This window comes from Zonotrichia albicollis, chromosome 11 (genome assembly GCF_047830755.1).
Source record: "Zonotrichia albicollis isolate bZonAlb1 chromosome 11, bZonAlb1.hap1, whole genome shotgun sequence".
Lineage (NCBI taxonomy): Eukaryota > Metazoa > Chordata > Aves > Passeriformes > Passerellidae > Zonotrichia > Zonotrichia albicollis.
This window is the reverse complement of record NC_133829.1, coordinates 7,382,762-7,404,476: the sequence shown is the minus strand read 5'-3', so window position 1 is coordinate 7,404,476 and position 21,715 is coordinate 7,382,762. Positions and strand designations below refer to the sequence as shown.

The 21,715-nt window shown below is 46.8% G+C and overlaps 1 protein-coding gene across 3 annotated transcripts in view; it reads left to right on the top strand.

The window, feature by feature from the left end:
- The window catches only part of NTRK3 (neurotrophic receptor tyrosine kinase 3), a 216,391-nt gene that overhangs the window by 50,070 nt on the left and 144,606 nt on the right, over positions 1-21,715 (top strand). For all 3 annotated transcript variants that reach the window (XM_005483447.4, XM_074549225.1, XM_074549226.1), the window contains exons 4-10: positions 3,672-3,740; positions 10,971-11,128; positions 13,380-13,522; positions 14,061-14,202; positions 16,300-16,596; positions 19,926-19,949; positions 20,725-20,795. In XM_005483447.4, the coding sequence (XP_005483504.2) occupies positions 3,672-3,740; positions 10,971-11,128; positions 13,380-13,522; positions 14,061-14,202; positions 16,300-16,596; positions 19,926-19,949; positions 20,725-20,795 (904 nt within the window). The remainder of the gene's footprint in view (positions 1-3,671; positions 3,741-10,970; positions 11,129-13,379; positions 13,523-14,060; positions 14,203-16,299; positions 16,597-19,925; positions 19,950-20,724; positions 20,796-21,715) is intronic.

Genomic DNA, 21,715 nt, shown 5'->3' with positions numbered 1-21,715 from the left:
AGGAGTGCTGATAGCAGATCTGTCCTGGGAGAGACAGGCTTCTGTTCATTGCTGAGAAAAATGCAGGGAAGGCATTTTGCCTCCCTCTGCCTGTGTTTCCTTGATGTCTGATGTGTTTTGTTACAGGTGGAACTGATGCATAGGCTGTTATAAAGGTTGTCTGGCACACTGCTACAGGACTGCTTCCACTTTCCTATAATTCTGCCAAATTTTAATTGCTCAGACTGGAGTTTTCTGCTTTGGGTGTCTGCTCCTGGCTGATTCCATTTTTTCTTATTTCTTTCTAGTTTCCCATAAGAGCTTTCTCAAATGTTTGAGATGGTAGAAGGGAGGTTGGGAAAAAGCTGTTTTGTTCAAGCTAGAAAATTCTGATGATGCTGCTGTTGCAGAACATTTGCATCCACCTTTTGTGGAGGGAAAGGAATCTTGTCAAGGGGCAGATTTGCTTGGAAGACTTGGTTTTGCTCAGAGACATCTTAGGTCAGCAGAATGGCTCTTGGTCCAGTTGGAGGGGAGAAGTTTTGCAAAGGATGTTCAGGAATGAGTAAGGGAGAGGAGTAGCAGCTCTTCTTGGGGCACTGCTGTTGGTGTGGGAGGGTGTAAAAATGGGGAAGATCACAGGAAATTTGGGGATGGATAAGGAAATTGAGGCTGCGAAATATTTGGGAGAGACTGGAGAGAAATGAGTAGTGCAATTCAGCCAGCTAGGAGGGAGAAGGAAATGGGTCAGGAAGGAGAGAAGCTGGCACTGCCCAGCCACAGCATAGGGTGATGGAGTTCTTATCACACCTGTAACAGGGATTTGGAGGTGGCAACAGGCTTGGAAATGCTGCAGAAAGGCAGAATGAGCCTTTGAGAGGCCTTGATTTGGAGCTGTGAGAGGACAAGTTCTGGATGTGAGTGCCTTGATTTTCCCCAACCCTCCCCATTTAATGCTGTACAGAACACTGGGAAATTTGGTGTGTGCAGCTGAGGCTTGTGACTGTGGGGAGCCTTGCAATCACCAAACAGGAGTTACAAAGTGCTGGAGCTCAGAGCCTCACCTGTGGAGCCATAATTTAACCTCCTCGTGTGCACGTACTGTGATTCCATCTCTAATTACAAAATCACATGCTCCCCTCCCCAGGAAACCTGTCCCATGCAGCATGTGGGATGGATGCGTTCTGGGCAGAAATCACTGCTGTGCAGGGCAGTTTCTCTGGAGGATCTCTATTTTCTGCAGCACAAGTCAGTAGCTGTTCCCTTTTGTATGTGGAATCCCAGTGCTGGCATCTCTGACCTTTGGAGATTTGTGACCGAAATGGTGCATTTTTAATGTGTGCTTGTGTCTCTGTGCTGAGGTCTGTCTCTGAGCCTGAGGAAGGACCTTTGTGACGTTTTGGAGTACCCAAGGTGTCAGTGTCCAGTGACAGACACTGTTCCTCCCTGTGTGTGTGTCCAGGCTGATGTGAAATGGAGCCGTGGGTGTGTGTCCCCCTGCCCAGCCCTGCAGAAGTTGATGGTCAGGTCAGATCAAACCCTGGCTTTGCCCTTTGAGCACAGAGTCTCCTGCCAGATGTGAGCAAGGGCAGAGCCATCTCCTCTGTCCCTAATGCTTGCTGGGGGTTATTTATTGTCTGGGGGAGGGAGGAGGTGGTAGGAGTTGGTTTCCAGGCACTGTGGGAGATGAGGAGCGGAGCACATCTGCCTGCCAAAGCCCCCTGCATTAGTGAGGATGTATCCTTTCTCCATCTCTCTGTGTCCTAAATTGTAATAACACGATCATGCTATTTTTGATTCCCTTATTTGCGTGGAAAGCCTGTTGTTTTTTCTCTTCTCTTTCAGAATCCAATTTTCTCTTGACATTTCTGCCTAATGTAGCAAAACATGACCTTTGAGAAAGGACATTCCAGCGAGATTCACTCCCTCCTCTGCATTTCTGCCTCTCTCCCACATCTTGCTGTCTCTCATGCATCCCCTTTACGCTTCCTTCTTCTCCCTGGGCTGGGGGAGGGAGTTTACTGTCTCACTTTTCAGTAACAGTGAGTTGCTCCTTCCCCTCCCACTTTTCATCTGTCTTTGCAAAATTTCCAGGTGCTCAGTGCTCTGGGGTGGATAAAGGAGGGAGCCTTGTAATATTTTTCTTCCCCCCTGCTTAGCTTTACCTGCCATTTTTGCCGCCTTTGTCAGAGGCTGGGAGCAGTTTGTCTACAGACGAGGGAATGGTGGGATCACAGTCATGTGAAATGAGGTACCTGTGGTTTGCTGTGGTTCCCACAGCGGGATAGTCTGATGTGAAGCAGAGCCAGAATTTAAAAAGGCAGCACTGTGCCATCATTGTGTTTGGGCTTGTTCTTCTGCCAGGCTCGTGGAGAGCCTTTGGGACAAAGCTTTGCTGTGTGAGCAGCTTCCCCACTCCTAATTGCAGACTTCTGTGCAGGTGGGACAGGACCAGAATTGCTTTTCCCTTGCTGAAACTCAGAGTAAGGAAAGAAATGAATCTGTCAACCCAAATCCTTGTGCATCAGACTTGTGCCAGCAGGAGCCATTCAGGGCTTTGGTGTCTTGGTTTTAGCACTTATTTGCAAATCAAACAGGGTTTGGGGGCTGAGCCCTGCACAGCTGGACTGCCTTGGGTTGAACCTCCCATTTGGCCAGTCCAGAGCTGAGTGAACCTCAGGTGATTGATGCTCTGGCTCTTCATTGCTCTTCCCTGTGGGTTTGAGGCAGAGGGGCTGCCCTGCCTGCCTGTGGCTCTCAGCAGGGATGGATTTGGTGAAGGAGGTGAGGCAGCACCTCCTGTGTGTTCTGGAGGCCAGCAAAGAGATATGGGGCATTTGGGGTTCTCCCAGAACTTGTGATGACCCATTCCTCTGCTCACTCACCCATGGGCTGGTCACTAGGTTGGTGGCTCTCAGGCTGGCCAGAAAAGAATAAATTTCATTACCATCTTTTTGTGCTGTTAGAAACTGGGGGCTGTTCTGTTTCTGCTCACCCTGCTCCAGACACATTTCTTCCTCTTGTTTTTATTAATTCAGTTCCTTTTACATTCTTTCATCCTCTCTGGCTTTCAGCTAAAGAGAAGATGTCTGCTGGGTTGCAAAGCTCTCCCAGGTAGATGAGATTTATGTTTTTGCAAGTTTGGGCAGATGGAGAGAGGGATGGGGAGCTGTTGGCTGCTGTAGCAGTGGTACCCCTGGGTGCAAGCAGCACACAGCCATTCCGGGACACCTGGAATGCACAGCTACTGCAGATCATATGATAACACCTTGGGTAATCATCGTGCTGTCATTTGAACCTGGCTGTTACTATTTTTAACGTGAGGTTTGTACTTAATTTTTTGTTCAAGTTCTGAAATTAGACTTGCTCTTTTCGCTTATGGTTGGTTGAGCTCCAGATTCATGGGCAAGAATCAGACACTGGAATTTTCTTTTTCCTTAACATTGCAGCAGGATATAAATCACTTTTACCCTTAAAAGAAAAAAAAAAAAAACAAAACAAGAAGAGAAACTTTCATTTGGGGTTTGTCCTCATTAAAATCTCTCATTATGAAATCTGAACTTGGGTTCTAAACTGCTTGACAGCCTCCCCATCGAGGAGGACATTGAGCTCTGTGGAGGTGGTAGGGCCATGTGCAGGAAGAATTATTTACAGTGACTACTTTATTTTTTTTTTTCCTCCTTAATTTTCAGAGACCTCTCCGGGAACCGGCTCACCACTCTGTCATGGCAACTCTTCCAGACACTGCGACTCTTTGAACTGTAAGTCCCACCCTGGGGGGATCTCCTGGGAAAAGACAGGAGGCTGAGAGGAGGAACCATTTCCAAATAGAGTTATTTTGAAGCCAGAGAATAATTACCTAAAACTCCAGTGGGCAGCAGCATCCTTGGGAGGCTTTCCTGGGTATGGGAGCACCAGAGCAGAACTGCTTCTCTTTTAACTTCACAGCAGCTGGCTAATTAATGTCGGGATGATGAACAAGTCATGCTTGGAGTAGTAAATGGCTGACTAACTCTGGGAGCACATTAGAAATACTTACTAGGCCGGGTTTTGAGTGAATCTCTTCAAACGCTTGCTCTCATCTGTCGCAGGGTAGGGCTAACTGCTTTTCTTTAGTTGGTGCACGTGCTTTACAAGACACTCCTGCTTTTTAGGCACATGATTCCCTTTCTCTCTACAATGGAGACACCTCCCAGCTCTGATGTGGGAGATGATGAGATAGTTGTGTCTCCTGGGGTACTGGTGGCCTTCAGCCTGCTGAATTATTGATAGAGCATTCAGCATCATGCTTGAAGAATAAGTGGACATGAAATCAATGGAGCGTTGCCCTGATGACCTGTTTTGTTGAATTTTAGGAATAGTTGTTTGGTGGGTATAAAAAAAAAATATATGTAGGATTTGTCCCAGAGGATCCTGGGAAGCTCCATTCATCCTCACTGATGATCAATAGAGCTGTAAGCTCGAAGTGACTTATGAAAGAATAAAGACAGTCTTTCAAGTGGGAGTAAGTGTGTTATCACTGGTGTTACTGCAGTGTATTTTATTTCTGTCAAATTGTTAAATGAAAAATACTAATAGTGATATTAGAAAATGGAGAAACGCCCTTCTAATGGGGAAATTTGGCTTGCAGAGTTAAAATGCTGAATTCAGAATTTGTCTCCTTGCTGATTACAGCTCTAAATATTTTTCAAGCCTGGCTCGGGTTTCAAGTTTAATAGCATGAGTCATTTGTATTCTTAGACCTTTACTTATTGTCATTGCACTGTCTGGCAAAACTCAGATTGATGGTTGTTACCCAAGAGAGACCCAAGAGTGGAGGAGCAAATGGGACTGCAGTCCTGAGCTGGAGGCACTTGCAGGGCCTGGGGTAATTGTGAGCCTGCAGATTAATGGGAATACTTCCAAAGGGGCTTGTTTTTATGTGCTTTTGCTTCATTTGGTCGTATTTTGTTCCTTCAGGCACGTCCCAGGTCTGCCAGCTCCAGCCGGGCTCAAAAGACCAATACCAAGCACAAACGGAATTGAGAAGCTGCTTTTTGGGCAGCAAAGGGTATTTCACCTGATGAATCCATCTGTGCTGTCCTGATATGATGATCCTGGCAGGGAGCTGGTGTGCTTGGGGTGGCTTTGGATGGTGTCACCTGGGGCCAGCACTCTGCAGCTTGGCGAGCAGGAAGGAGCTGAATTACTTGGCTCCAGTTGGAGCTGTGCTCAGAGCAGCTTTCTTGGAGATAACAAATCCCAATGAACCAAAGAAATCGTGCACAAAGAAATACAGGAGATCACAGGGCTGGTTAGTGGGAAGCCGTGGTGGGGTGGGAAAGCAGTTCTGATGTGGTGTGTGCTGCCCATGGCGTCCCACAGGGAGGCTTGGCATTATGTGGGGCAGGAGCCTCAGGTGAAACTCTCCTGCTCCAGGCTCTGAAAAGGGTATTGGCAACCTCTGGCACCAGCTCCAGTGAGAAATTTAGACCTACAAATGTGCCAGCCCACAGGGACTGCCTTGCTGCTGGCTGGGGTGGACTAAGAGCCTGGTCAAGTTAATTTTTCCTAAAGAATTGCTTTAGATGCTTCCTGACAAATGTTTCCCTCTGAGTAACTAGAGATCCTTCATCCACATAAGCATGGCTAGGATGAAGATTACCAGAACAATTTGGTGATGCTGATCCTCAAACACAACAGGAGAGGGATATTTTATCTGATATCCCCATGGATGTCAGTTTTTAAGGGGCAGAGAGATGTGCCTGCAGCATCCTTCCTGGGGCCATGCTGAACCTTGGAATTGTCAGAAAGAAGGCAGCACAGAGGTGTAGCCTGAGCTATGGGCTCTGAATAATCATTCACATAAAGATGCTGGGAATTAAGGTAAACACGTGTTACCTACTCTGAGGTGGTTTTAGTTCTGACTGCTAGAAGGATGGGACCTGTTGGTGAGGAAGAGCACATCTCCACATTGGGGAGAAATTACTAATGGATCCACAAAAGTGGGAAATACTGTACTTTTTTTTTAGAAATGCAGAGGATGGGTGAGTAAGAGACAGTTTTTTGGCACACTGAGCTCCAAGGAGGCTTCCAGAACCTAAGGAGATGGAATACATGGCCCACATAAAGTGAGTGTGAAACACTGGTAAGAGCTAGAAAGGGAGTTGCAGATTGACATCAGCCAAGGACTTGAAATTAAGCCCAAAACTCTGTGGAAAGGGAGAAGGTGGTGAGCAGCAGAGGCCAATGCAGAGACACCAGCCTGGGGAAGACAGGCTGAGCAGCAGCATTTGTGCACAACAGTGGAGAGGCCAGGAGACTCCAGGGACACAGAGAAGCTGGCCAGAATCTCTTCTCCACAACTGTGTGGAGGGTTGGTGGAACAAGTGGGTGCAGAGGCTCACCAGAGATGCCTTATACTGAATTCTTGTGCCCCTGTGCTATCAGGAAATCGTGGATCCAGAGGAAGAAAAGGCACCCAAGCCAAAACCGTGACTTAGAACGAGGCAGCTCGGAACAGCAGAGCATGTGGTGAGGGGAGCAGCAGGAGGATTGTCTGCAGGAGAGGAGCCACAACTGAGTGTGACATGGAGATTGCCAGGGAACATGAGACCTGACAATGCCACTCACAGCGAACAATGAGGAGTAAAGATCAGAAGAGTGCTGGGCAGGTGGATGGCAACTTGGGGCTTGAAATTGCTGCTTGGCTGCATCCAAGGCGGCGCAGCCTGGTGAACGTGGTAATGCTTTAAAGAAGAATTTCTTGTTCAACAGAGCTGAGATTTTTCCCTGCTGACTCACTGAAGAAAGGATGGCAAAAATGAGGCGCACTTCTAGAGAGTATTATCTCCTGCTCTTTCTGGCCAGAAACAAGGCTTGGAATTCTTTCCAGTAACTCCAGCCCTAATTCCCATGGCATGGGCTGACCTTGACCAGCAGGGCTCAGGCTAATGAGTGCACAACTCTCCTAAGTCTGAAGCTGAGTGTGTGCAGGGAAGCATCTGACACATGCAACAGCTCATAAATGTTGGACTTAGAGCCTTTCTTATCCAGAAGTCACAGCTGGTTTCCTCTGTCATGTCCTTGGCTTCCTTTGTCATATCCTCAGAGAGCTTAGAGCTGACATTTCAAGAAATTCCTTCCCGGAAAGACCTAAGACTCTGGATCCAATTACGTCTTTGGTTGTATAAAACCTTGTAGTCCTGAACATCTTGCTGCTCTGCCCAACCCATCAGCATTTCTAATACCAGCAGTGCCTGCCAAGTTGCCCTGCAGTACATTTCTGCAGTGCTACAGCAAGAGGCTTTGGTGGGGATGGGGCACAGCAGCATTTCTGTTAATGTTATGAGACCAACTTTACATGGTCTGTGCCTCCAGCTTTGAAACTTATCACTACCAGCAGTCCCAGTAATAGAGCTGTGGCCAGACAGTGGGTACTGCCTGCTCTCTGCATTAGCTGAGCCAGCTGTCAGACAGCACACACCACTCCCTGTCCCAGTCCTTCCCTTTCTATCCCAGCCCCTTCTGGCAGGGGTTCAGAAATAACAGTTTTGGTTGGACCACCAAGAGCAGCTCTGGTTCTGGGAAATAATTAGAAATAAAAAAACTAGATTTTGTTCTCTCTCTCTGCTGTGCGCTCTTTGTTTCTCAAGCTTAGGGAAGTGGCCTCAGTCCCAAGATAGGAAGAGCATTTTAATTGTAAGAGTATGAAACCTTGGCAGGAATTTCATGTGAATTGAAACAGACAGAAGAAGTGTGGCAAGGATCTCTGCTGCCCTCTGAGAGGTTTTAGCTGCAGACAGCTTTGCTTTAGCTGATGAGAGGGGAGGCATGGGACAGGGCATGTATCTCATTTAGCTGCCTAGTCTGGAAAAAAACTGCTTGTGTGTGTGAAGTCCCTGTCTGTTCCAGAAGACACTGGAGGGTTGATGGCATTTGTCTCCCACACTGGTCCACCCTGGTGAAGGCTGTACAGGCAGTTTTGGGAGATAGTGGGTACAGCTCTCTGCAGGGAGCAGAGCTGGGCTCAACCAGGCACCAGCAGCATCAGTTTTGTTGAAGAATTAATTTGATGCCTGCATGCTCTAGGGTTTCAGTTTTGATGGGTCATTATCTCATCAAATGACAGCTCATGGCATGATTGCCACAATTTTCCTCTTTCCCAAATATATTGTACCTGTTTAGGGAAGGGGCTGTGCCCTGAGTATACCCTACTATCACTCTGCTTATGGTGCTGGCGAGTGGCTCTGTCTGAGGTGCAGGTTCAGTCCCTTTTTGGATGAACTCCTTGAGTGCCAGAGCATCTCTGCTTGTGCAGAGAGCCCAGCTCCCTTGCAGCTGTGACATTTGCTATTTCTCACAGGCGTTTTCACTTTTAAGGAGGGCTGAAGAAGGTGTGGGGGTGTGCACAGCTCCTGAGTGCCTGCAGCCAAGCATGATTTGGCAACAATTGCAGCCTGCATGCAAAAAATGCCCTTTGGGTTTGTTTGCTCGTTCCAGGATTAAGTTGTGCTGGATGTGTCCCACAAAGGGCCTCTTGCCTTAATTCTCACTAGGATGCTGCTGCACCCATGGTCTGCAGCACATGGCATGTCCAACAGGGTGTTTTGTCCAAAGGGCACATCTTCTTGCAGGAACAGAAGGTGCATTTATGTCCACAAGCAGAGGTTTGTAGGTAGTGGAGCTGTGTTACAGAAAAGTGAGAGGAAAAGCTGGAAGCAGCTACAATGGTCCCTGCAAGGGAAGAGATCTGAGGAGAGAATTGAATATGAGTGAAGAATATTCAATAGAAATTGAATATGAGTGTGGAATTCCCTATACACATAGAGATGTGCATGGGGAATTCCACACTCATATACTAAACGAAGGTTTTTGGGTGGATTTAGGACAATGTGAGAGTGGAATTCCCTATGCACCTCTCTGGGGAGCTGGCTGGCATGGCAAGGCAGGCACCAGGCAAGGAGGGAAGGGTATTTTCTGCATGTTAGGAATGCTTTAGCAATGCATGTTAGGGACAATGGGTGTGCACATGTGCCCCTTCTACCCACAGAGCTGTGCCAGCTGCCCCAGCTGCCTGTGGCACTCAGCACATCCAGCCTGTGATGGGAGTTAATTTGTGCAAAAGCCCCTCTGGGGGTCTCGATTAGAGCAAGTTACACTGCTGGTGTTGGGGCAGGTTGTGGGCAAGTTCTGCCCTGAAGCCCGTGGCTCCTGTATTATTCATGGCCCTTCATGAATTAACAATGGGCCAGGAAAGCTGCTGTCTATTACTTACAGAGCTGCCCTTAAGTGCTAGGACAGCAGCTCTCCCAGCAGCCTTGTTCTGTGAGGATATTTGCAGCAGAGCAGAATTTCTCCCCCATTGCATCTGAGCTCCCCCAGCTCCCTGCCAAGTCCCAGGTTGCACCCCCAGTTACCTGCCCTGCTCTTTCCCACTTGCCATCCCATGTCCTGTTGGTATCAGTGATTCTGGGGGGCTCCTGAGAGGGAGATTCATGGCTGTGTAGATGGGGATGTAAAGCCTGTGCAAAGCCCTGGCAGTACCTGTCAGAGCACGCAGGGAATGTCTCATCACTCAAATCACTGCACTAATCTGCTCTGGTCTGTTAAATTTAGTGCTTTGGCCTTTGAGTTGCTTGTCTGAGCCTTGTACCTGTGTCACAGAGGTTTATGTGCCTTTGGTGGGAAAGAAATGAACTAATGAAAAGCCACAGAGTGAAGCTTAACTCAGTGTTTGCTCTGAAAAAAAAGGTCAGATGACATCTTGATGTATTTGGAAATGCAAAGTGGCATCATTAGGGTTCAGGTTAAGCAACCCTGGGTGCTTCCGGAACACCCCTTCAGTTCCTCCTTTTGCAGCACTGTATTGACAAAACAGCAGCTGCAGATGTTTGGAAGGTTGTTTCCAAATCCTGTTAATGGGTGAAATTAATTTTGTAAAAGCAAGCATGAATTTTGCAGTAACACGTGGAACAGAGCAGGAAAAAAGCTTTCCCCCTGTATGTATCCCCCTGACAGGGGATCTAGATATCACGTGAAGCAATGGTTTGACCTTTGGAGATGCCCTTCTGCTTTGGGGTGACTGAGCTCATGTTTGGCACTGCTGATCCCAACTTTCTTTGCTTTGCAGTTGTGTGGGGAGATATTTTGTTTGTTCAGGCTGTATCTCCTAGTTTTTCTCAAGTTATTGCAACCAGCTTTGGTAGCTCAGCCCTGGCTGAGCACTGGGCTATTCTCTCTGCTGAGACTTGGCCTTCTTGCATGTCCACAGACACCTGCAGAGCTTTAAAAATGTAAATGAAATGGTTAATAGGTTGGAAAATCAATTATAATAAACATTCCTGGTATATAAACTATGTGTAAGTGTGGTTTAAATGAAGTACATTAAAGGCAGTGCTTTTCTCCATTTCTCCTGGCCAGGTCAGCAGGGTCTCAGCACAGTGCTGATTGATTTGATTAAAATGCATGTTCCCCTGCACATTAGCTTGTGTTCTGGGTCACCAGGAGCCTGTGTTTGTACAAGGAACTTGGGAGAAGAGCTGCCAGCTTCTCTGAGTGCTTGTGGGGGCCTGGATTGTGCTTTGCCCAGCAGAGTCTAGAACCACCACTGAAGTGGGATTTGAAGGTGTAAATTGATATTTTAGGGCAGTAGAGAGCTGTCTGCTCCTTTGCTGAGGGGTGAATCTTCTGGGTGTCTGGGTGACAGTGGGACCAGGCCACAGTAGTGCAGATCTTGTGGTGAGGGACAGTGAATGTGTCTTTGTGCTGCCCTGAGAGGTGTAAAACCTTGTGTGCACTCATGAAGGAGACTGTGAATGCAGGGATGTGTGACTGTGGCAAAGACAGGAGTAATAAGTGCCAGAAGACCCCAGGCGGATAACGCAGAGAAGATTCTACTTCAGCTTTACACATGCATGGTAGCTGCCCTCCTTGGGGATCCCAGAGCCAGGTGACAGCTCTGCTCATCCTTCCCCATCCCACCATCCTCTCTCACCTCTCTCTGCTCACAGGAGACTAGAGAGGAACCTCTTCAACTGCAGCTGTGACATCCGCTGGATCCAGCTCTGGCAGGAGAAGAGCGAGGCAAACCTGCAGTACCAGGATCTCTACTGCATGACCATGGATGCAGCCATCATCACCCTGAAGGAGATGAACATCACCCAGTGTGGTAAGGATGCCTGGGATGGACATGAGGGAGGCCTGGAGGGATCCCTGAACAATCCAGCACTGCAGCTTCAGCAACCTGAGGCAGCAGGATCTCGATTACATGGTTGAGAGCAAGAGGATTGAAGCTGGTTGGGATAGTTTGTACATTAAAAATAGAATATCTGGGTAAACGTAAGGATGCTATTTATGTGCTTATGAAAGATATTGGGTGATTTGGGGCATTTTCTTCACTGCAATGCTGCTGCCTGACAAAGTGTCTGTAGTGAGGCTTGTGATGTCTTGAAAAGAGCTGTTTCATGTAGATCTTCCTGTGCCTAACGAATCCTAGAAGCAGTATATTGTTAAAAGACACTGAGACAGAATCTTCTGTAATTACTCTTAGGAAATACATGTCTCTATTCATTTTCTTTTGTTTTATTTTTCAATTGAAATCCCATATCTGTAGGGAAGAGCCAGAAGTGACTTTATATCTCTTTCTATTTCCTGCTGATGTTTAAAAGAGTCCAGCGGCCCCAGGAGCAACACGAGGCATGTTCAATAGTTATCCCTTTTCCCTTCACCTTGTTCACACATCAGCTGCCTGTTTGGTGTCAGGTTTTGCTCTGCTATTGCTATTACTGGAAAGCATCCCTTGCAGAGTAAGGAAAAAGAGATGTACCTTCCACAGAGCAATTAAACAGTCTGTACACAAGCAGCTGTCAAACTCACAGGCTGAAAAAAGGAGGAAAACCAGATTTTTTTTTTTTTTTATATAATCATCCTCTGTACTAGGGATTTGGGCTTGTTGCTTGTAGCAGTAGTAGACAAACAGCATGCAGGTTTGGATTTGCATGACTTGGATTTTTTGTTGTTTTGTTGGTTAGTTGGTTTTTTTGGTTGGTTTTTTTTTTTCCAAGTTCACCCTGTCCCTTTAAGCTTTGGAAATTGGCCAAAGTGTGCCTTTGTGTGGATGAACTAAAAAGATTTGAGAGCGCTGTAATTTCCGCCCCACATGGGATGAATAAGCTGCAAGGATTAAACAACAACAAAAAATCCTGAGGGATCAGGGAGAGGAGGAGAGATGGCTCCATCAATGGTGGCATTAGACTATAGGGGACAGCAGGGTGCTGATTTGGGAGAAAAAATGTGCTGGTGTGCAGGGCAAGCATCTCCCCTGACCATGCATACTCCTGAAAGAGCAGGGAGCCACAGTGGTCTGCTTTCCTCCAGAGGAATCTTTCTGTTCAAGCATTAAGTCTCCAGGGATGTTGATATATCCTTGTCCTTTGGTGCTGAGGGCTGGCATGGCTTGGTGTGGCCATGTTTGGTATCAGCTCAGCCTGGAGAAAACATACATGTCCTTCTCATCTCCCTCTCCCTTATTCCTGCCATCTATGCAGCTTTGCCAGGTTTTGACTGCTGCTTTCTTTCTTCTGGCATCATCCTAATCAGTACAATGCTCTTTCCTTCCTGGTGTCACTCTCTGATGGCCATGAAAGGGTGTGTGTGCCCCCATCCATGACTTTGCCTTGGCAAGATGGATGCTGCTGCCCTATGATGGGATGGGACCCCTGGTCAGTTTCTCCTGCCCTGCTTGCTCAATTTGCCTCTAAAAATCTCCCCTGTTCAGGAAAACTCTTTGGCCTTCTTGCAACCAGCACTGTCTTGTTTCCCTTCACAAGGATATTTGGTGCCTGTGGCAGCAAGCAAGGAACTGGTGTAAATCAGAGCCACCATAAATCAGTGAATTCCTCTGCTACCACCGAGGGAGAACAAGGGCACCTTCTATTAGAAGAGCTGCAGTTAATATGAGGACACAGCCTTGGTCATCTTTTCCTGATTGTTATAAATTACAGGGACACTTCCTTCACCTGGAATGCTGAGTGCTCTGTGCCTTGTCCCTGTGGGTGGGGATGCCTTGGATCCTCTCCCAGCATACACAGTTTTCTCATCCCCAGTGACTGCCCTCGTGAGCAGCTTCTCTGGGAGTAGAGAGATGGGTATGGGAGTTGTGTGAATGAGTGGCCAGAACTGGACAGCAACTTTTGGATTCAAAGCTGATGAGAGGGTCTGCTCAGCTGGCACATGTCCAATGTCCAACACCCCTCCTTTTCTTGGTAGGGCATAGACATTCTGTTGCCTCATACTACTCATCTCAGGGTGCTGGAGGTTGATTTGGAAAACAGCTTGGTGGGATCTGGGTCCGCGCACTTCCTGTTCCTGGCTGTAGAAAATTCTGCCCCAGACCTGAGCAGTTTCTTTGTCTCCTCTAGACCTTCCTGAGATCAGTGTAAGCCACGTGAACCTGACGGTGCGGGAAGGGGAGAACGCGGTCATCACCTGCAATGGCTCAGGATCGCCGCTGCCGGACGTGGACTGGACAGTGGCTGAACTCCACTCCATCAACACCCACCAGGTAGGGACTGCAACACCCCAGTGCTGCCTGTGCCTCTGCCAAAGCAGCCCCCAGGGTTTCCCAGGTCAGTGCATGCATGGCAGATGGTATGAGAAAAGAGAAATTGTTGTATCCAAAGGAAAGCTGAAGCCATGCTCTATCCACATGAGAAGCAGGGAATTCCCAGAAGGGAGCAAAACCTTCCTTCTCTATGGTCAGAAAGTGAAGATGAGAGAGCTTCAGAGCTCAGTGCTCCCTGATTGAATGAACTCGTGTCTTCTGATGGAACTCCAGTGAAATGACCTATTTGCAATAGCTAAGTAAGATTTTCTAGAGGCTGGCCATGTTTATCAGTGCTACAATGCCGTGGCTGTCCCCTTCCCAGTATTTACAAGATTTGCTGTGTTTGATCAGGTGAGGAAATACCTTCCTTCTGTCTTTGGATTTTGGAGACCTCCTCACATGGAAACTGTGATGCTCCTTTTCTGGGGTTGGTAGAGGGGAGGAAAGGACCCACCAGACACTGATTTCTGTCTGTATTTCTCTCTGGGATTTTTAGACCAACCTCAACTGGACCAATGTTCATGCCATCAATTTGACCTTGGTGAATGTCACCAGCGAGGACAATGGATTCCTGCTCACCTGCATTGCTGAGAACGTGGTGGGGATGAGCAATGCCAGTGTGCTGCTCACTGTCTACTGTAAGTACCAGTGGAGAGCCCTTGTCCATGCAGAGTCCAGAGGGGCTGCTTGAATGCATGGCCACTTGCCACCTGTGTCATACTGGTTTTGGGCATGAAGATTAGGAGGAGCTGAGCTGGAGGTGGATCCTCACACAGATCTCCCTCTCAAATGTCAGTAATTTTGCTTTCCTGATGCCTCCATTAATCCAGAAATGAGCACAAGAACAGGGAAGGAATAGCAGTGCCACAGTGGTGGTGGTGGGAATTTCCTGCCTGTGTATTGGAATATTCAACAGACTAAAGGAAAGCCATAGAGGGACTAAAAATCTCTTAACAAAAGCAAAGTTTCTTGTCTTGGTGCTATGTGAAGGTTCAATGGCACTCTCGCTAAAGACAGTTTAAACCTTGCCTCTAATTTCAGGAATGTAAGGGTTTTTTCTCAGGTCAGATCCTACAAAGTTAAACTTCAAATGTCATATAAATGTGCACGTGTCAAATTTGAACTGTTCACTTTTATCTGCAAGTAGCTCAACTTTCTTTGTGCTTTCTAATATAACAAACCCCTGACCTTAAAAGGAAGTTTACACAGCTTTGTGGTCTCAAGCAGCTAAGATTTGCTCTATTTTGCTGTGTCTGTAATATTTGCCCTTACTCTGTAGTTTGAAAATCAGTCCCTCACTTCAACCTTGCCGTGTAGAGCAGAGACCCTTGTGGGATTCTGGCTACTCTTGGTAAACCCATTCATCCTGTGTGATGCTTTACTACTTTCATCTTCCTTCCAATAAGTGCTATTGATGGACTGAAGGATGGAGGTAATTAAAGCTCAGCCCAGCTCAGAGCTGACTGGTCAGCAGATGGATGTTTTTTGCACGGTGTTTTAGCATCTGTTCCTCCACCCTTTCAACAGCACTATGCCCATGCTTATTTTCACCCATGAAATCCTCTGAGCTGCTGACAGTTTCTGCTACCTTTGCTCTTGTTGCACAGAGCCATCAGTCAGGCTGTAATTTTACACTGGAAAGATCTGGGTTTGTGCATGTAGGTGGCTGCCTGTTTTGAATCCCCTTGCCAGGAAATATGAACAAGCCACATGCGGATCTGGGCTGGCGAACGAGAGAGGGTGGCTGGGACACGACTCTGTGGTTCAGGGTAGATGGGTGCTGCTGGGAGAATTTTGCTGAGCTCCAACCAGCTCTGCACCTTTTTGTCACCTTCACTGACTTAAAAATTCACTGTCATTTTCACGAAATGGGTCAAATTTGGTATGTTGGTTTTCTTCCTTGTGGATGCCGAATGGATTGTCATTGCAGCTGGATGGCAGCAGGAAAAGGAGAGTTTTAGGGAAGACATACATCATTGTGTCATGTCTCTTTGCACAAAACTTGTTCTTCTAGTTCAGACCTTGCCAGCCTTGGGGTTTGGGACCTTAGGAGTAGGCGTTGTAAATGGGGTTTCAGAAGCTATAGCAGAGCAACATTTGAATTCTCGGCGCATCCCAAGGGGAAGACAATGCATATGCAATAAATTGCAGGTGGAGTTTTTGCTTTTCTTATCCCTCTCCCACTCTACTCCCTTTAATTAAAACACCCCTGGAGGCTGTTCGGCGAGTGAGAACTCCTTTGGGATATTCAGGCAGTCAAAGCCCCCAAGGACAGACAGTCTCTGAGGGATGTTTGCTTCCACAGCTATGCAATCCAGAATTGCTTGGTGTGACTGGAGACCTCCCACGGGCACCTTGCACATCTGTAATGTAATGTAGCAGTGCTATGTCACCGTGTCCTCCTTAATGGGGACAGGCAGTCTCCCCGGAATCCCTTGGGGGAAGGAGAGCAGCAGTAGATGTTGGCAGGACAGTTTGAGCTTAATTGTTCCTGGGCTGAAATTTCCATCCCTGTCTTTTATTTATACCCCTGTTTGGAAGGCCAAGAGGCCTGGCCATGGCTCAGACCCTCCTTTGAGGAAGGATGGAGAGGTTCTCGTGACAGCACTGCCTCTTTCCAGAAATCCATGGGAAGAGTAGAAGGCTCAAGCGATTTTGGAGGTTTTCAGTGGTATGCACAGAGTGGTGGCGTTGGGTGGAGGTTGCTGTGAGCCTGCCATGTTTCTCTCTGCTAGATCCCCCTCGCATCCTTACTCTGGAGGAGCCGGTGCTGCACATGGACCACTGCATTGCGTTTGCAGTGCACGGGAACCCAGCTCCCACCCTGCACTGGCTGCACAACGGCCAGGTGCTCCGCGAGACCGAGATCATCCGCATGGAGTTCTACCAGCAAGGGGAGGTGTCTGAGGGCTGCCTGCTCTTCAACAAACCCACCCACTACAACAATGGCAACTACACCATCGTGGCCACCAACCAGCTGGGCTCGGCCAACCAAACCATCAAAGGACACTTCCTTGAAAAGCCTTTTCCAGGTAGGATATTCAGTTTGTCTCATCAGGGCTCCTTGCAATCCGAAGGTCTTACTATGGCCCTTGCACCTCAACAAGGCCTTGGCAACCCCAGCTGGCTTTGTCTGCATGTTAGGTTGGAAGAGGTGATCCCTGGCAGACTCTTTTTCTGACCAATATGATTTTCCTCCACAGTGGTGTCATATGAACTCTTCAGTGCTGGGAGAGGTGCTAACTGCTTTAAATAATTTTATTTTGTAGCATATTCTGCAGTGTATTTATATACTTATTCAAAAGACCTTTAGGAATTTCCCTGGGAATAGGACATAAGTTTGCCCAATTATTTTGAATTTCCTTTTGTGTGCCCCAAAGAGATTGTTGAATTTTTTCTAGAGAAAGTGTTCTGCTGTGAGGTAGTCATAAGCTATAGAAAGGAAAAGCCTTTGAAGTGATGCAGCCTGTCCCTTTGTTTCTTTTACTTCCAGCTTACATCTGTGAAATGATTAAAGCTGGATGCAGCGGTGTCAGGATTGTTTTCTTTCCAAATGCAATATGTGCAATTCCAGGATGACAGGGCTACAAAAGATGCGACAGCTCAATTAGTCACTTTGCATCAGTTTGCTGGGATTTCTTAACTGATTGCTTGGAATTCCCTGTTGCACTCCCTGGTGATTCACAGCTAAAGTGCAAAAAAAAAATCCATTTGAGGATATGAAGATTCATCTCTGGGAAGCACTGTAGAGACTTCTGTGGTGGCCTGTCTGCTCTGTAGGAGCATCCCTGACAGTGAAATAACACACTGGCCATCATGGAGTTAAGATCTCTGTGCTGCCTTCAGGAATGATGCCATGAGAAAGTGGCAGCTCTAAATTGGCCCCTGCAGCCCAAGAAAATCCAGCAAAATAGGGCGTTTGCTAAATATAGCAAAATACCAACGGTACTCTCATTTATTATTTATATCACACCATATATGTACACAGAGTTTTCCCGCAGGTCAAATATCATAAATGCAAACCCAAATCTCTGCCTTGAAGATCTGACAATTGAACAAATGAGCTGATATGGATGGGAGTGGAAAATTTGTATTCTGACTTCAAGGATGCTGCCCTGTTTGACTATCTGACCTATTTATGTTTCCTTCTGTCAGGGCAGAAGAGCTTATCAAATATAGGTGGGTGAGGAGAGGCGCACAGGTTTGCAGTGTCAGCTCTGTCAGGTCCCACCTTTGTGACTCAATTTCCCCATCTGTGAAACGAGGGCAGCTCCTAAGTAGGTGCTGCACCTGCAGGAAAGGGAGGCAGATATGCTGTTCTGGAGAGCTGAATTTGGAAAGGAATCTGAGCCATGCTGTGGTGTGGAAAAGCACATTGATGTTTGAAGAGCATCTTGTGTTAGGGGCTCTGGGAGAATGGGGCTCTGTGAATACATGTAAAATATTGCTCTTGTGAATGCAGCTCCACTCATGGCTCCTGTTGGTGTGGGATGCTTACTGACCATGAACCATCTCTCAGCAGCTGCTGACCCATTTCCTTTATTTCTTCTGATCCAAAGTCCCAAGCCATTCCTCACCCTGGCAGACCCTGTCAGCCCAATGCAGGATGTAATTTACTTTCCTTGAAGCTTGTTGCTTTGTCCACTACCACAGCTGGCACATACATTCACTGCAGCTGACGTTTATAATTTCCCATTTGAAGGTAGATTCCTTCAGAAAATGCCACACACTGAAGGTTCCCCAGTGTGGCTCATTCAAACCCCTTGATGCTTACAGCAATTCACACGTGCAAGGGCTTTGCTGTCACTACCCAGGGTGAGATTATTATTCTCAATTAATTAATGAAAGCACAGTGCCTGGAAGACTTTGTCAGCATAGAAAAGGAACAATGACCATGTATTTTAGCACTCCCTGGTCAAAAATCTCTCATTGGTAAAAGGCCACACTCTGCTTTCCAGGCAGAGAGGAGCAAGGTGCTGTTAGAAGCTGGGATCTGGGACATGCCATATCTGCCTTCTCTCTGATGCTGCAGGGCAGTGGCTCCCAGGACAGATTTATGTAATTTCCTGTAAAAATCTCATTGCATGTTGTCATTGGTATCTCTGCCACAGGCTACCAACTCCATATTTAATCCCCAGAAGTTAATGTACCTGTGATGAGTGTTCAGTTCTTTGAGAACTTCTCACAGAACTCAAGTTGGCTGAAATTCCTTGGCTATTTTTTATGCTTGGAAAAATAGGGTTTAATGGAAAAAGAGCCTTTTTGTGCATTTCTGTTGAAATTGCTTAGTCCAGCAGAGAAAAATGGAAAGGGGAAAATGTAGAGGCAGCAAGAATTTTATGACTAGACTCTGCCTCAATAGAGAAGAAAAAGTCTCCAAATAAAATATTGTTTTCTTTTTTTTTTTTCCCTCTTGCTAGAAAAAGCCAAGGAAAGTTTCTCTTTTGCTTGACTGAAAACAAAAATATTGGTTCAGGTTTTTTCCCCTGGTTTGGAAAGCCATGTTTGTCACCTGGGGTTTGGTTTACACTCCCAAACCTCACCCGTGCTCCAGTGTGAGCATTCCAGCATCCTCCTCTGCCAGCAAAGCTGTGCAAACTCCAGTTAATATCCAGTTAATATCAGGCTCAGTTTCTTACATGGGCAAGTGGATTGGAAGCTGACATGATTCTCACTCTGTGTAAACGGAGTGTCACCGAGGGCTTTAGGCCTCACTGTCTGGGGCCTCAGCCACCTCTGGAGCTGGAGGAGCTTTGCTGAACAGGCTGGAGCAGCCAGCAGGCTGACAGCAGGGCCTGCTCTGCTTGTCTCGGGCAAGAGGCAGCTCTTGGACAGCCACAGCCTTGCTGTCCAGTTCAGGAGCTATCAGCTGTTCTGAGTGGCTCATCAATAGCAGGTCACAGGAGGTTCCTCTAACTCCCAGCCCCAAGCTGGGCTCTCCTCCATTGGAGTTGTTCCTATTCCTTGAAGGATTTTATCCATGGGTGCACACTGCCATGCAAGGCAAAGCCTGTTCTCTCCCCTCCACCTCCATCCTGCAGAACCCTGTGTGTCTGTTGAGCTTTGCTGAAAGCAGGGTGTTTACATATCATTCAAAAGTGCTACTTTTTCTCCATTTTGGCCTCACAGTAGTATCCCTCCCTGCTCTTTCAGCCCAAGGTTCTCCAGCCTGATATACAGCATGTCCGGCTGGCAAATCTGCTGCAATTTCCAGGAGCGGCTGCCCAAGAGGAAAAAATGAAAAGTTTTTTTCCTGGGTTCTTTGGGGTGGTGGAGTATATCTGAAGTGGGTGGGGAAGGAGACCCCTCCCCCCTTGCTGTGCTGCTAACTGTGTTGCTTCTCTCTTTGTCCTTCCCACAGAGAGTACGGACAGCTTTGTCTCAAGTAAGTGTCTCCTTGCCTTTTGAATTCTGTGGCTGGTTTCCTTCTGTGTTTTCCCCTTCCCCTCTGTGATTTACATAGCAAAAGGAGAAAGCCAGAGGCATGTTGGTGGAGGCTGCACACAGCCCTGGCTTCCCTGTGCATGAACAAGATTGTTGGGGAGCTTGTGACCAGCTCAATTATCTCATGAGACCAGGAGGTGTTCATCTGCCTCTAGTGGTTCCCAAAGTAGATCCTATAAAGGAAATGATGGTTGGTTCTGGTATAGCAAAAAGGATCTTAGTTTCATGCAGGCTGAGCTGTCCACAACAACAACATCTCTGTGATGTGGGCTGGGATGAGAAGCAGGACTCACATCTGTCATGTTTCTTCAGCGGATTCTTCTCTCCCCTCCCAAAACACTACACACCACAAAAAGCATTCAACTTACTCTTTGTTCAGATCAAGTTCTGCTGGGGTCAGTTGTGTTTTAACCCCACTTAGCTGAGTAGATTTCTGAAAGCTAGGAGGAGAGCTCAAGGGTGGTGGGAATCTGTTCCAGAACACCAGGCACCCAAATGTTTCTCATTTGTGAGGCTGGAACAGCATCAGCATAGTGCTGGTCTGCTGATTGAGAAAGGGAACTCTCTGATGGTTGATTTGTGCCTTCTGGAACAGAAAGTTTCAGCCTCTTTTAGGGGTGAACCGAATCTTCTTAGGTCAGGCACTGCTGTTGGAATGTGCTGGGAGTCCCACGGGAGCCACACTGAGTTTTCTGTCTCTGGTGTTTTGGTTTCAGTCGGTGATTATGAAGTGAGTCCCACCCCACCCATCACTGTGACCCACAAACCAGAGGAGGACACTTTTGGGGTGAGTCCTGGTCTCTTCTCTACAGAACTGCTCAGTATTTGTATTTCTCTGCTGTTTTGAGAGGTTTGCAAGGGAAATCTCTTCCTTTATGACTCAAACAACAATCAGAAGGATTTTGTGGCTTGTGTTGGGCCGGTAAAATACTGACACAAACCATCTGATCCTCTTGGGTCTGCAGTGTGGAACCAGGGAACCCTTTGAAAATAAGGCATCCTGTGAAGTCTCTGCTGCCAAGGTCAGGAATTCTCACTCTTAAAAAGTAGCACCCGGAGAACAAACAAGCAGGAAAATTGTGTGTTTTGGACTGTTATTGATCTGTTAAGATTACCCTGGTGAGGGACCTGGGTTTGGTTTGGTTCAATTCTGTCAATGTCTGTTTGCCCTCTCTCCTGCTGTGTAGGACATGCCTAAAATGAAAAAGGAAAGTAATTTTAGTGTTTATCAGAGCTCAGCATTGTCTTTCTTCTGCAGAATCCTAGTAGAAAAAAGAAAAAAAAAAGTATTCATAAGTAATAGAAGAAAAAATTAGCACGTTACACAATTGCTCTAATTCTGTGAAAATTTTAAGATACTGAAATCCATGAGGTGTCAATTGAATAAGCAAAACTCAGTCCACCCTGGTTTCAGTTCTCATCTAACAGAAAACCTCCTTTAACTGAAGTGGAAGCTTTGAACAGTGAGGCTGGAGTAATAATGTGCACTGATTATTAAATATAAAGCACAGAAAACAAACTGAGGATGAAAATAGAGTGTAAAATAAAAATTTAAAAATATTATTACAAATGTACCGAGAGCGGGGAAAAGGATTGCAAAATGAAATTACTTCTTCTTAGTTAAATGATGTATTTTCTATTATAGCAGAATACAGTTTTGTAAAAGGAAGCAGTCTAAATGGATCACAAGACCTAGTACAGAACAAT